The sequence below is a fragment of the Chiloscyllium plagiosum genome, unplaced genomic scaffold, assembly GCF_037043375.1.
Source record: "Chiloscyllium plagiosum isolate Xiang-an unplaced genomic scaffold, Cpla_swu_hap1 HiC_scaffold_3, whole genome shotgun sequence".
NCBI classification, from domain to species: domain Eukaryota; kingdom Metazoa; phylum Chordata; class Chondrichthyes; order Orectolobiformes; family Hemiscylliidae; genus Chiloscyllium; species Chiloscyllium plagiosum.
The window spans coordinates 119,288,390-119,302,111 of record NW_028270141.1 but is presented as its reverse complement, the minus strand read 5'-3'; the positions used below and the strand labels follow the sequence as shown (position 1 = coordinate 119,302,111).

The 13,722-nt window shown below is 40.9% G+C and overlaps 1 protein-coding gene across 2 annotated transcripts in view; it reads left to right on the top strand.

Annotated features, from left to right (window-relative positions):
• Window positions 1-1,384: 1,384 nt before the first annotated feature.
• The window catches only part of scml4 (Scm polycomb group protein like 4), a 132,404-nt gene continuing 120,066 nt past the window's right edge, over window positions 1,385-13,722 (top strand). For both annotated transcript variants that reach the window (XM_043687078.2, XM_043687076.2), the window contains exons 1-2: window positions 1,385-1,575; window positions 1,936-2,183. In XM_043687078.2, the coding sequence (XP_043543013.2) occupies window positions 1,992-2,183 (192 nt within the window). In that variant the 5' untranslated portion in view covers window positions 1,385-1,575; window positions 1,936-1,991. The remainder of the gene's footprint in view (window positions 1,576-1,935; window positions 2,184-13,722) is intronic.

The following is a 13,722-nucleotide window of genomic DNA, read 5'->3' as shown; positions in this document are numbered from 1 at the left end:
AGCTACAGTTTTTGTTTTTAAATGCTCTTCTCCAGTCCTGACTGCCAATGCAATGTATATACAAACATTGATCACTAGCTTGGACTCTGTACTGAAGTCCTCTATAGTTCATCACGGTACCTGTGGAACTGCTCCCTGTGGAACAACTTGCACCCATCAACATGGGTTATTCAGAAATCCAGACATTTAGGAGATAAAATTAGAAGGAACTTAGCATAACTTTTTATTTGTACGGCACTGACACAGGATTCTATACCGTTCAGGCCAGGAGTCAAGCATTAGTAGTAATACACTGGTTCTGATGTTACAACCACCTTCCTATCTAAAGCTACATACCTCATTTAAAACAAAACATCTTAATTAAATAGCATAATTTGGAATGGTGCAAAGTTGCAGTCATGTTATATTTTAAAAATATTGAATTTATAGATTTCAATGTAACAGAATCCCTGAACTTATTTTATGAATAATACAGTGCTCTGCGTTCGACACTGAGATTATTTACATTTGTAGTGCCATTTGTAGCATTAAAATGGTCCTGTTGAAGTTCACAAGGTCAATATATAGTCAGCATTAATGTCTTTTTCTTCCCATGCAGTATAGCTACCTCAGATGAGTTGATTTTCATCTTATCTTGGTTACTCTGAGACAACAATCTGACAGGCATTGGGCTCAGCCACATCACTTGTAACTTTCTGTGAACCTTCGAGGGAATCTTGTCATTCATTTAGCCCCGTAGCACTGCCCACTGTTGTGTGAGCTGGTGAAGATGTGTTGCCACACATTAAGCTTCCCATATGTGAATGGGAGGGCGAGTTTTGTTAGTGACAGACGGTGGAGTGCTGACTTGACATTTTCAGTGTGGTTTCCATGGAAACAATGGAGGAGGGCCAAATAGGGTAGCCTAAAAGAGTAACACTAGAAAAATGCCTGATTGAGAACCATTGTATTTCAAGTAGCATGAAACAGCATGCTTCTGCAAATGATAAAACAATAGGGGAGAGTTGCAGAGAGAGAAAAAAAATACAATAATTTAGAATTCTGTGCTATTCCATCTCAAATCACAGGGAAATAAAGAATGGGCAATACATTACATTTTATTTTCATAGTTGTAAATCTGATTTATTTTTGTAGATTGTATTCTATGTTTGTTATATTTATTTGACATTTAAAAGAATATATTTTCTCTCTCCTCTCTCTTGACAGCACATTTCCTTGTTGAGCTGATTGAGAGGAAGGAAGATATACCACATACAGGCTTCATTTTCTGTATGTAATATGTATTTTTTTTCTTTTCTGAATGCACAGGGTTGGTTGGTTTCCGGACATGATGTGGTTTAAGCTGTCATCGTAATGGAAATTCACTGTTGTAGCCATGGCAAATCGAGTTTCTGCTCTGCCCTGAATGCATTAGTTTAATGAGATGTTTGCAGCTGGAACACTAGGCTGCTGGAGTCTTAGTTTACAAGGAGAAGCGTTGCAAAGATGGGCTTTGCCAGTTTATTGTGCCTGTGCAATAAATGTGTTCCTGCCTTGACTACCTTAGAGGTTTAATATTATAGTCTAGCTAACCAGGTAATAAGAACGAGTGAATGGTTTGTCTGCATGGCTGCAATCGTTAATTTAAGAAGTGTTGGTTTAGTAGCATAAGTCAATACAAACAGATTTTATCCTGGTGTATATAATTTAAGTACATACGTTATTAAGATGTACAGATAATTACATTATGAAGGTGGCTTGTTTCATGGCTATACATCTATGTATTGTATATATAATAGTTTAAACTGGCACGAGAAGTCTCAATGTGAAAAGAGAATAAAAATTTATTGCAAAAATAATTGAGAAATTCGCAGCAATTTTTTTAGATCATCTTTACCCTGTCATTTAATTTCCTCTCTCTCTCTCTCACTCTCTTTTTGTCATTTGTTCTTCTAGTTGCTATCCTGAAAAGCATTGCTACTCCCTCGCCACTACAATCTGAAGAGAGTGAAATGCAGTCTGCAATGAAAGTGGCTTCAGAGCATACACCAGGGCGACGAGGGAGGAAACCAGGAAGAAAACGGAGACAGGAGCTCCTTCAGTCAGCTTTCAAACTAGCTGTGCAAAATGTTGTGGCAGCTCCATCTAAAATTGTTTTACCGCTGAAAATACCCAAAAAGAGAGGACCAAAGCCGGGAAGCAAGGTAAATATGGTTGCATCCCTGTGACTTTATGTTATCTCTGTAGTATGAAGGATGCACTGTGCATTTGCAAATTGGCTAAGTATATAAAGTCACTCAGGCATGTATCAATAAGCACTGTCATCTAAGCTTACAAGTTCCAATCTCCTTTTTAAACAAACTAAAAAAGACACAAAAATGACAACAGAAATGCCGTTGTGCTGAGACACAGAATCTAAATAAGTTTTCAAGTAAACACCTATCTATTACTTTTACTATTCGGTAAGATCAGGATGTAATTGGTGATTTGCATGCATTACATAAGGGATTATATATGCACATCATAAGCTGAACTCTGATTCAAAATCTGTGATGAAATGTTGTTGCTAAAGTGTAATCAATTGCCTGTCTTGTTCTTCGCCAAATGACATCAGTAATTCGGGGAAAGATAATGAACCCCATTATGATTGAATGGCATTGTTATAATAAATTTCTAAATATTGTTTAACACTGAAATAGAGAGTATTACTTGGAATGCACTGAGTTGCACATCAGATCCCCTTTCCCACCCTCCAGTAAAGATTTCAGTAACTAAATTTCTCATACAACATGGAATAAATAACTGCAAAAGCAGTTTCCTAATAACTTCAATTCACAAGAACTCCAAATTAAAAGAAAATGTGAAAGTGGACAGCAGAGATTGCCAGGATTAGCACTGACTCTTGTAAACCTGTTAATATCTTTTTCTCCAGTCTGTGTTTGCATATTAATGATCTCTCTCATACTTGTTACTAAGGAAACAGGGTATTTTAATTTTCAGAGATTGTCAGCCTTAATCATTTCACTGTGTTTCTGCAACTACCTTAAAATGTGAAAGCTATCAGTCCAAGGTTTAGATTTTGATTATTATTGCGACTTACTAGAAAAATCCCTTACTGTATCACCTTGTGTTATGAACTTCATTGATAGAATAGATGAGGGAAACAGCTTGCCTTTGATGTCAGTGGCACACATTGCTTTTACAAAGCAGTAATTTTCCTAAGTGCTTTTAATAAACAACATATTTGTATGTTTGTTACAAAAAACAAATGCACGAAATTTTCCCAAGGTATTTACTCTGTTTAACATCAGGGTTAGGTTTACATCCAGGTTAAAAAAATCATTTTTGAGAATGGTCCTTTTTTATTTTAGCAACTTAAACATTAATCCCAGATTATTTTTATTAATGGTGACCCCCAGCCTTCCTTAATTCTGAAATTAATGAGAAAAGAAATTGACACGAGTACCTTATGGATCTATGAAAACATCTGGATAAAGCATCGTACAGATTTTTTACTAACAAAGGTTTATTTTTCTATAATTAACTGTTGACTGCTAAATTATTTTCCACTAATTTTCATGAATTCAAAAACCAGTTAACAGCCAACACTGAAATGAAGATAGAGAACTAACGTAATATCGCAGTTGCCTCACAGTATAGCACTCTGCTTCCCTAATCTAATAACAATGACTGTCGTGAAAAATATTGCAGTAGTTAGCCATTTTTTAAAAAAAAAATCATTGATTTTTAAACTAATGGTGTAAAAAAGAAGTTCGAACTGAAGTGGACCTGTCCGTTGTCCAGGAAACGGTTTTACCCTGACATATTTAAAAACAGCACACATGTTGCAATAGCCATTTCTAAAAACAGCTTCTACTTAACATTTAGAGCACAGCTAACGTGTAGTTTGTGGAAGAATATTCTTTGTATCTAACAGAAGTAGGTTGTAAAGCTTTAGTAAACAATCAAAGCATTGCTATGTTTTTCATACTATTAATTAAAACAATATATTTTTCTACTGCTTATTTCTCTTTCTCACTTTATTATGCTGCTCTTTTTTACCACCTTCTGTCAACACCAGATCTGTCAACGTAAAGTGAATCCTAGTCATGATATTCCAGTTGCAAGTCGATTGTGCACATGAAGTTCCACTTCATACCTAAAAGCAGCACATCAGTCACAGGAGACAGTCAGCCTATGATCCAGACTAGCTGCACTTTCCTACTACTGCTGTCATGGCTGCCATGAAAAAGCAGATTTGCTTCAGTTGTTGTTAGAGTTGGGGTTCCCAAACTATGGGCCATGATTCCCACGGGGGGTCATGGGATGGGAGTTTGGGGTCATGAGCTTCGAGGCAGCAAAGAGGGACATGGAGCTTGGACTGAACTTTCACATCTGGGATGTCCCTTTAGTTTGCAGGGTTTTTTCTGTTGGTTGGGGAGGCTTACACATCTGTTCTGTGACGTCCAATTGCTACATCTGTAAAAAATGTGACGCTTCAACATTTTAAAATAGTTTTCCCCTCTGTATACAAATATCCCTCCCTCCCCACGTTCCTTATTGATGTCTTACTTGGGATTTTATCAAAAATGTTCTGAAAATCCAAATGCACCACATCTACTGATGTACCCTCGTCTATTCTACAAGGTACATCCTCAAAAATCAGTAATGGGCCTGTCAAACAACATTTCCCTTTCATAACTCCACGTTGACACTGTATAATGCCATCAGTATTGGGAACAGTATCCTGTTCCCAAATCCTTTAGAATATATTCCAGCATTTTCCTGTCTATTGATATTAGGCAAATTGGTCTAGAATTCTTATATTTTTCCTCCCTCCATTTCTAAACAGTGGGTTTACATTTGACACCCTCTAATCTGCTGGGATTGTTCCAGAATCTACAGAAGTTTGGAAAATGACAATGAAGGCATCCACTGTCTCCATGACAATCTCCTTTAGCACTCGGGGATGTAAATTATCAGGTCATAGGAATTTATCAGCTTTCAGTCCCATTAATTTCTCCACTCCTATTTTCTTACTAAGTTTCTTCAATTCCTCCTTTCAAATAGATTTTTGCTTCCCAAGCATTTCTGGGGAAAAAAAATTGTCTTCTTCAATGAGGACAGAACAAAATGTTATTTTATTGCTCTGCCATTTCCCTGATCAGTTCTCCCATTTCAGTCTATGAGGACCTACATTTGTCTTCACTGATCTTTTCCTTTATACATTCTTCGAGAAGTTCTTGCAGTTAAATGGGTTAGAATGGGTTGGCAGATGGGCTATAATTTAGGAAAATGTGGAGTTGTTCACTTTGGCTGGAAGAATTTAAAAAAGAGTTTTATGCAAATGAGGAACAAATAGAGAATTCCAGGGTGCAGAAGCATCTGAATATGAGTGCATGTGTCTTAAAAAGTTATAATGCAGGTACAACAAATAATTAAGAAGGCTAATGGGATGTTATCCTTTATTATGATTGAAATTGAACATAAAAGAAAGGTTGTCATGCTGAAGTACAGTGCATTGGCACGAGCAGTACTATGTGCAGTTTTGGTCTCCTTATTTAAGGAAGGGTGTAAATTCTTTGAAGGTGCTTCAGAAGAGGTTTGCTAGATTTGTACCTGGAATCAGTGGGTGGTCCTGTGAGGATAGGTTGGTGAGGCTGGCTTGTTTCCAATGGAGTTTATAAGAGTGAGGGGTGAATTGATTGAAATGTATAAGATTACAAAATTATCTTGACAGAGTGGAGGTTGAAAGAATGTTTTCTCTTGTTGGTGAGGCTAGAAGTAGGGAGCACTGTATAACAATTAGGTTTCACCCTTTATGACAGCGATAAGGAGAATGTCTTTTCTGTCAGGTGATTGTGCGACTTTGGGATTCTCTACTTCAGAAGGTAGTGGAGATGGAATCATTGACTACTGTTAACATAGAGGTGATTAAATTCTTGTTAAACAAGAGAATCAAAGGTTAGTGGCAAAGGTTGGAAAATGAAATGTGAAACATGAACAAATCAGCCATGGTCTTATTGATTAGTGGAGCAGCCTTGAAGAACCCCAGGTTTGTGTTTTGTAGGTGGAGGACGGGCTTTACCAAGTCAGGAGTCAGTTACACATTGCAAAATGTTTATTCTGTTATCTGCTCTTGTAGCCACAGAATTTAAATAGCTAGTCCAGTTATGTATCTGGTCAGCGGTAACCCCCAGGCATTGATAATGACAAAGTTGATTGCAATGCCACTAAATGTCTAGGGGAAGTGGTTAGATTCCTTCTTCCTGGAGAAGGCCGTTGCCTGGCATTTGTGTAGTGAGGCTGTTACTTGCCACACATCAATCCAAGCCTGGATATTGTCCGAGTCTCACTACATATGGACATGGACTGCTTCAGTATCTGAGGGATCGCAAATTGTAGTGACCAGTCTGCAATCATCTGCAAACATAACCATTTCAGAACTTGTGATTGAGGGGAGGTCATTGATGAAGCAGCTATAGATGTTTGGGCCTAGGACACTACCCTGGGGAACTCCTGCAGAGTTGTTGTGGGGCTGAGATGACTAACCTTGCACCACCACAGCCATCTTCCTTATGTGCCAGGTATATCTCCAACCAGCAGAGAGTTTAACCCCTGATTCCCATTGACTTGTTTTATGAGGGTTATCGCACTTGCTGAGTTGTTGCCTTGATACTGTCAAGGTCATCTCACCGCAACTCTGACGTTCTTGTTAATTGATGTTTGATCCAAGGCTCTAATGTGGTCAGGAATTGAATGGCTCTGGCAGAACCCAAACAGTTTGCAAGTTAGCATGTTATTGCTGTGAAAGTGAGGCAGTAGCTACATCTTCCATCACTTTACTGGTGATCAAGACTAAAGCTGATGTTTGGCCAGAATGAATTTGCCCTGCTTTTTGTAATTAGAACACACGTGGGCAATTTTCCTCATTGTTTGGTCGATGTCAATACAGTAGAAGAGCTTGGCTAGCGTACAGTTCATTCTGGAGCATAAGTCTTCAGTTCTATTGCTGAATCACTGTCAGAGCCTGTAGCTTTTGCAGTATCCAGTGCTTTCAGTCATTTTTTTGTATAATGTAGAGTGAATTGAATTGCCTGAAGACCTCAGGAGGAGGCCAAGACATATCATCCATTTGGCATTTCAGGCTGCAAATGTTTAGCCGCCTGATCCTTCATAATAAAGTAGTGAACACATGAACGTTGAAAGGCTTGCAGATAGCTGGAAATCAGAAACGAAGACAGAAGTTGCTGGAAAAGCTCGGCAGGTCTGGCATCATCTGTGGAGAGAAAGGTTTCGGGTCCAGTGACCCTTCTTCAGAACTCAATACATGACTGGCACTGCATTATTATAGAAATTGAGCCAATTGCCCATCCTCCACCAGAATACAATGATGGTATTAATAGATAATGATTTTTTCTTACTGTGTATTTTCAGACTTTCAGTCCTTTCACAAAACATTTTGAAAGAACTTGATTTTCTATCTTTTGTCATTGGATAAAATCAAGCTCAAATTTATGTGTTATGTCTTCAGTATGTTTTATTCTCTTAATCCAACTATCTTTACCTTTGGAGAACTGTGATACAAAAAAATTCTGTGGAAACAGACCTTTTCCAGTGCTTATAGAACAAATGAAAACTGCACGAGTCATAGAGAACTACAGCCTATAGAAAGAGGAGGACTTTCAGCCCATCACATCCACACCATTCAAAAGCTATTCTAATCACATTTTCTCGCACTTGGTCCATTGCCTTCTACGGAGAGAAAGTGAGGTCTGCAGATGCTGGAAATCAGAGCTGAAAATGTGTTGCTGGAAAAGTGCAGCAGGTCAGGCAGCATCCAAGGAACAGGAGTATTGACGTTTCGGGCATAAGCCCTGAAGAAGGGCTTATGCCCGAAACGTTGCTTCTCCTGTTCCTTGGATGCTGCCTGACCTGCTGTGCTTTTCCAGCAACACGTTTTCAGCCATTGCCTTCTATGACTTGCCATCACAAGTGCATATCTAAATACTTTTCAAAAATATTATGAAGGTTTCTGACCCTCCCAGGCAGTCAGTTCCAGATTCCCACCACCCTCTGGAGTAAGAGACTTTTCCTCACATTCATCTTCTGCCCCTCTGGTCAGTAATCCCTCCATCAAGGGGAAAAGTTCCTTCTATCTATGCGCCTCATAATTTAGTACATCTCAATCACCTCCTCCCTCAGTTTTCTCTTCCCAGCCTCAGAATGAGGTGGCATTGGTGGGAATATTGGGATTATTGGGTGAAATTGGCATGAATGAGGTCCTTAACATTGAGAGCAAATGTGCCATTCTCCAACCAAGTGTTAAACAGCAAGATGCGTATGTCTTTACAGAGTGACCAAGGATCTATTTCCATCCGTCACATTTTAATATCTCATAAAGTTAATCTCACCTCATTGATGTACAGTTTCCCATTCTCCCACCTGCTGAGTAGAAACTGAGTGGAAACAATTCCTGATTTGAGTGGCTATCTGGTGACTCCTGATTGCTCATCCAACCATCCATCTTGGATACCAGTCACCAACATCTCACACTGCACTATCAGTGACTGCACGTATCCACTGTACACAGACATTGGCACAGGTTACCTACCAGCCTCACTGCATCATCATGGCACATCTCTGACGCATTTCAGCACTGCATTATAGAAGACACTGGCACCTCTCATTGCAATTCTGCTGGCAGGATATTTTACACACAGGGACAGGTATCCTCCAGTTCATGGACTGCATCAGAATGCTATTCACAGCTCATCACTTGTTCTCTGAACACTCTTTCACTTTGCACCTACTTCTTTGCTCATAGAATCTCTGCCTTGACTTCCATCACCCCCTGCTGTCCCCCACCTCCCCCTCCACCCCACCATATCACCCAAGATTAAAGGTCAGGGCATCTGTAACTCTATAGTCTGGGAGTAGGCCACAGTCCACCCTATGGGTTCATTGCAAACCATCTAAACAGTCACGGTGAGCCAGTCAGGGAGCTGCACAGAGATTAGTCAGGGGTCTGGACACACATCATTCAGGGCTGGCTGTCTAAATCGGTCAAAGGGGTGGGCCATTACTAGTCCCACAGTCCATTTGTATGTGTGCCCATGTGCCTGTGTGTGTGTGTCTGTGTGATTCCCCTCTGACTGGGGGTTGCCTCTTGGATGTGTCCTGTCTTCTTTTGAGAAAACGCATCTGAAGTGATACCTGTTTCTTTGCTGTTTATGCTGAGCACAAGTGGCTGGATGGCTGTGTGTATATCAAGTCGGCAATGCCCATGGAGGCAGTCAGACCTAATATGCCAGAGGCAGCACCATGTAACAAGCCTGCCCACTGCTCCTGTACCTCCACGTGCATTTGGGTGATGTTCTGAATGGTGAACACCATGTGCTCCTCTCCTGCCTGGGACTGAGTTGGCATTTGATCTCTGGCAGTTGTCCAAGTGCCACTGGCCTGGGGCATTTCTTCCTTGGGCAACTGTGGAAATGTGACAGTCCTGATGTTCATGCAACATGTCCTCCTAACTGTATTGTAGCTAAAACACACCCTGAGGTGTCTTTGTCTGAACTGAAGGAGGGTGCATTCTCTGAGAGATCTGCAACTTCTTCCTCAGGGGTGGATGTGGAGATGTCTGTTTGGTCTGCTCTCTTAACTGTGGACATCATCCTCTGGTACATGCAGGAGGCAAGCGAGAAAATGTAAAAATGGATGGAAGATCAGGCTTGTTAAGAATACATTCACATTGGCTGTACTGGGAGCACAGCCCAGCTCAGCGCAGCCCAGCAATGGACAACAGTTCTTGCTTGGTTACCAGGAAATGCACATTTTGGCATCATCACAATCCTGGTCATGGTCCTCACCAGTCAGAACCAGGATTCATGCCTTGAAGTGGGGTAAAGAGCTAAATGTTGGACTCCTCACTCCACCTCTATCATGGTCCTCTCCACCTTATTTTGGGCCATTTCTCCTGGAATGAGACAAAGGGAGGCATTGAGTGAGATGAAAGTGCCTGGCACAGTTGCTGATGCCAGTATAAGAACAGAAAAGGTGGTGAAGTATCTGAATTAGCAGGTGAGCTGGCAGTGAAGAGGAAATTCAGGTTTGGGAGCCTTAGTGGGGAACTAGTGCGGGTGGGGGGAGGATGGGTTAGTGAGTGAGCGAAGATGTTGAGGTTGATGTGGAAGTGCAAACAGTAAACCTTGGTGGGGGGTGGGTGCAGTAGAAGAGAATGAGTGAGTGTGAGGTAACAGAAAGAGGAGAAGGTACACTGCTGGATATGCCTCCAGACCATGGGAATAAAACTGACCCAGGATCAGGCTGGTAGGTATAGTGCCCTCGGCATGTCCTGAGGGAAGAGGACAATCTTCCTCCATGCCACCCTGTCCACCAGCACCTCCAGGTCCCTGCCAGCAAAGCAGGCTATTAATGTTCCTCTATCCATCAGGGCCTGGGCTGCCCACACTAACTGTGCAGAGGGCTGTGACAGCAGGAGCATTGCTGTTCTTTGACCGTGGTGCTGCCAGAAGGCCAGGATGTCCTGAGGAGTTCTGCCTGTGGCAAGAGGGAAGATATCTGAGTGGGGTGTCAGAGGCTTATGTGGAAGTAATGAGGCAAGTTACGGAAAATAGTGTGAGCTCATCAGATCCCACAGAGGGAAACCCTCCATGAAACTTGCTAAAGTTAACACTTAGACAATTTCTGATAAAATGCAGCCATTGGTTTTTATACAGGTCTTTCACTTGTCAATGAATGTTGCAAAAGGACTGTCCTTGGTTTATTCTTATGTTTTCACCAGAGTACAGGCTCTTTCTCAGCAGGAGGAAGCAATTAATCACCCCAAAAACTTGGATTTACCAACATGATGGAAGCATAATTAAGAGGTAACCTTAGTTGAGAGGGTTGGAAATTCATAATCCCTATAAAGAAATTCTGATGAATATGGAAGTCACAGTGAGAGTATCGCATTCACCACACCAGTCTATAGATTGTAAAGATATGCAATAGTTAGGTTACTGTTAGATTTATATCTAACTTCATAGTTCACGTGTTTGGGCATACAGTTTTATAGTTTTAGGAAAGGAATTTGACACATAAATTCAGTTCGGTAAAAAGCTAGAAACATGACGTTTGCAGTGATTCCTGTTCGAGGTCTACGTAAAACTTTGGAACTGAAAGGTAGTTAATTTGCTATTCTACACAGGAACAGGGTGCATGTGGAACATTGCCATGGAGATGGGTGGAGCTTAGTGAGATGCTTTGTTTTCAGTTTATTATAGTGAATTCAGTGAGTGCTAAGCTAGCTTGGGAGAAGTTTAGAAGCAGCTAAGAGACTGTGTCAGCTTTGGATCTAAAGAAGCTTGAAGAAAGTGAGGACTGTAGATGCTGAAGGGTCAGAGTAGAAACATATGGCGCTGGAAAAGCACAGCAGGTTAGGTAGCATCCGAGGAGCAGGAGAGTTGACATTTTGGCCATAAGCTCTTCATCAGGAATGTCTAAAGTAGCTTGTCGATCTTAGGAAGCTGAAAGATAAAGCTGGGGATTCACCAGACATAGAACAAGTGTCAAATCTATCATCTATGATGGAACCTGTGTTTGGGAGCTGACATTTACAATTAAGCAAAGTGCAAAACATAAAATTGACTGGAAGATTTGTTCAAATGGGCGCTAAAGGAAGAAACCAACACTCATAGTGCAAAGCCGTGAAACTAGATAGAGCTGGAACTCTGGAAATAACACAGCACTTGGCTGTTTAAACCAAGAGGGATTGCTAATGTTCGAAGCCACTCCATGAGAGTACCATTTAAAATAGAAATTAGGAGGAAGTTATTCTCTCAGGTAGTAGTGAATCTGTGGAATTCTTTTCCACAGAAGGCTGTAAAGGTTGGATTGTTAAGTATATTCAAGGCTGGGGGGAAACAGAGAGATTTTTAATCAGTAAGAGAATCGAGGGTTATGGGGAAAAGGCAGGAAATTGGGGTTGAGGACTACGAGATCAGATATGAACGCCTTGAATGTTGGGATGGATCCGATGGGGTGTATGGCCTACTTCTGCTCCTCCATCTTATGGACTTACAGAGTCACAGAGAGACCTGTCAAATTGTGGAATCCAGAGCCGTGAGGTTTTAGAAAGCACAGTTGTGAAAAGCTAATGGAAGGAGCCACATACTGGGAGAGAAATCCTGGATTTTGGTGTTTCTCCTTTTTCTAGGCACCCTTGTCCTCCCAGAGATTTCTCACTCAAAGTTATTACGTTACTCAACAAGCCAAATCCATTGTTTGGCCAATAGCATTACTTCAGGCCAGTAACGCCTACAAAGTCTTGGTGGTTTTTTTGGGTTGCTGGGTGGCTCAGTGGTTAGCACTGCTGCCACATAGCACCAGGCAATGGGGTTCGATTCCAGCCTTGTGTGACTGTCTGTATGGAGATTGCACGTTCTCCCTGTGTCTGTGTTGGTTTTCTTCGGTTTCCTCCCACAGTCCAAAGATGTGCAGGTTAGGTGAATGGGCCATGCTAAATTGCCCATAGTGTTCAGGCATGTGTAGGTTAGGTACATTAGTCAGGAGTAAATGTAGAGTAATAGGGTAGGGGAATGTGTCTGGGTGGGTCACTCTTCAGGGGGTCAGTGTGGACTTGTTGGGCCAAATGGCCTGTTTCCACACTGTAGAGGATTCTGTGATTCTATGAAAAGCCCGTTATCAAAAATAAACATCAATAGAATCCCCCAATCTTCTGAATATTTCAATTATAAACATGTCAATTGCAGTTACAATCTTTGCATTGGAAGTATTATTACTTACAAGATGCTTCAATAAAGAACACGACATAATTCTGGCAGGATCTGCAACCTCCCATCTATAGAATCCATCTACTAGGCTCCGTTGTCAAGGAAAGGCCGCCAGCATTCTCAAAGATCCATCCCACTCTTGCAATGCTTTTCTACAACCTCTACCATTGGGGAGAAGGTACAGAAGCCTGAACACACGCACCTGCTAGGTTGGAAACAGTTTCTACCCTACTGTTGTTAGAATACTGAATGGACTCACAAACTCCTAGCATTCGCCTGTACCTGTGTTTTTGTTTTTGCCGCTGTTTTCCTATTATTTACTTATCTATGCGACTTAACTCTGTGATCTGCCTGTATTGCTCACAAGACAAAGCTCTTCGTACATGTGACAATAAGTTCAATTCAATTCAATTCAACTAAAAACTACATACCACCTTAAAGTTCCCAGATTCACTAGAAGGAGCACAAATCATTAAAACATTTCAGGATATGTCATAGGAACAAAGGAACAGGAACAGGCCACACAGCCCCTCACATCTGCTTCACCATTCAACGAGATCATGGAGAATTTGTGGCCTAACTCCATATCTCTGCCTTGGGCCAGTATCCTTTGATATTCTTATTAAATAAAAAATTGTCTATCTCAGATCTAAAGTTAACAATTGAATTAACAGTGACTGCTGTCTGATGTAGAGAGTTCCAAACCTCCACTAACTCCTCTTTCTATGTAGAAATGTTTCTAACCTTGGTGGTCCTGAATGTCCTCGACTTAATTCTTAGTCTATGCCCCCAACTCTAGAAACATGAAACAGTGGAAATAGTTTATCTTAATCTACTCTTTCTTTCTCAGTTAATGTCCTGAAGACCTTGATTAGATCAGCCCTAACCTTCTAAATTCTAGAGAACAAAAGGCCTAATTAGTAATCTCTGTTCATCACCTAACCCCTGA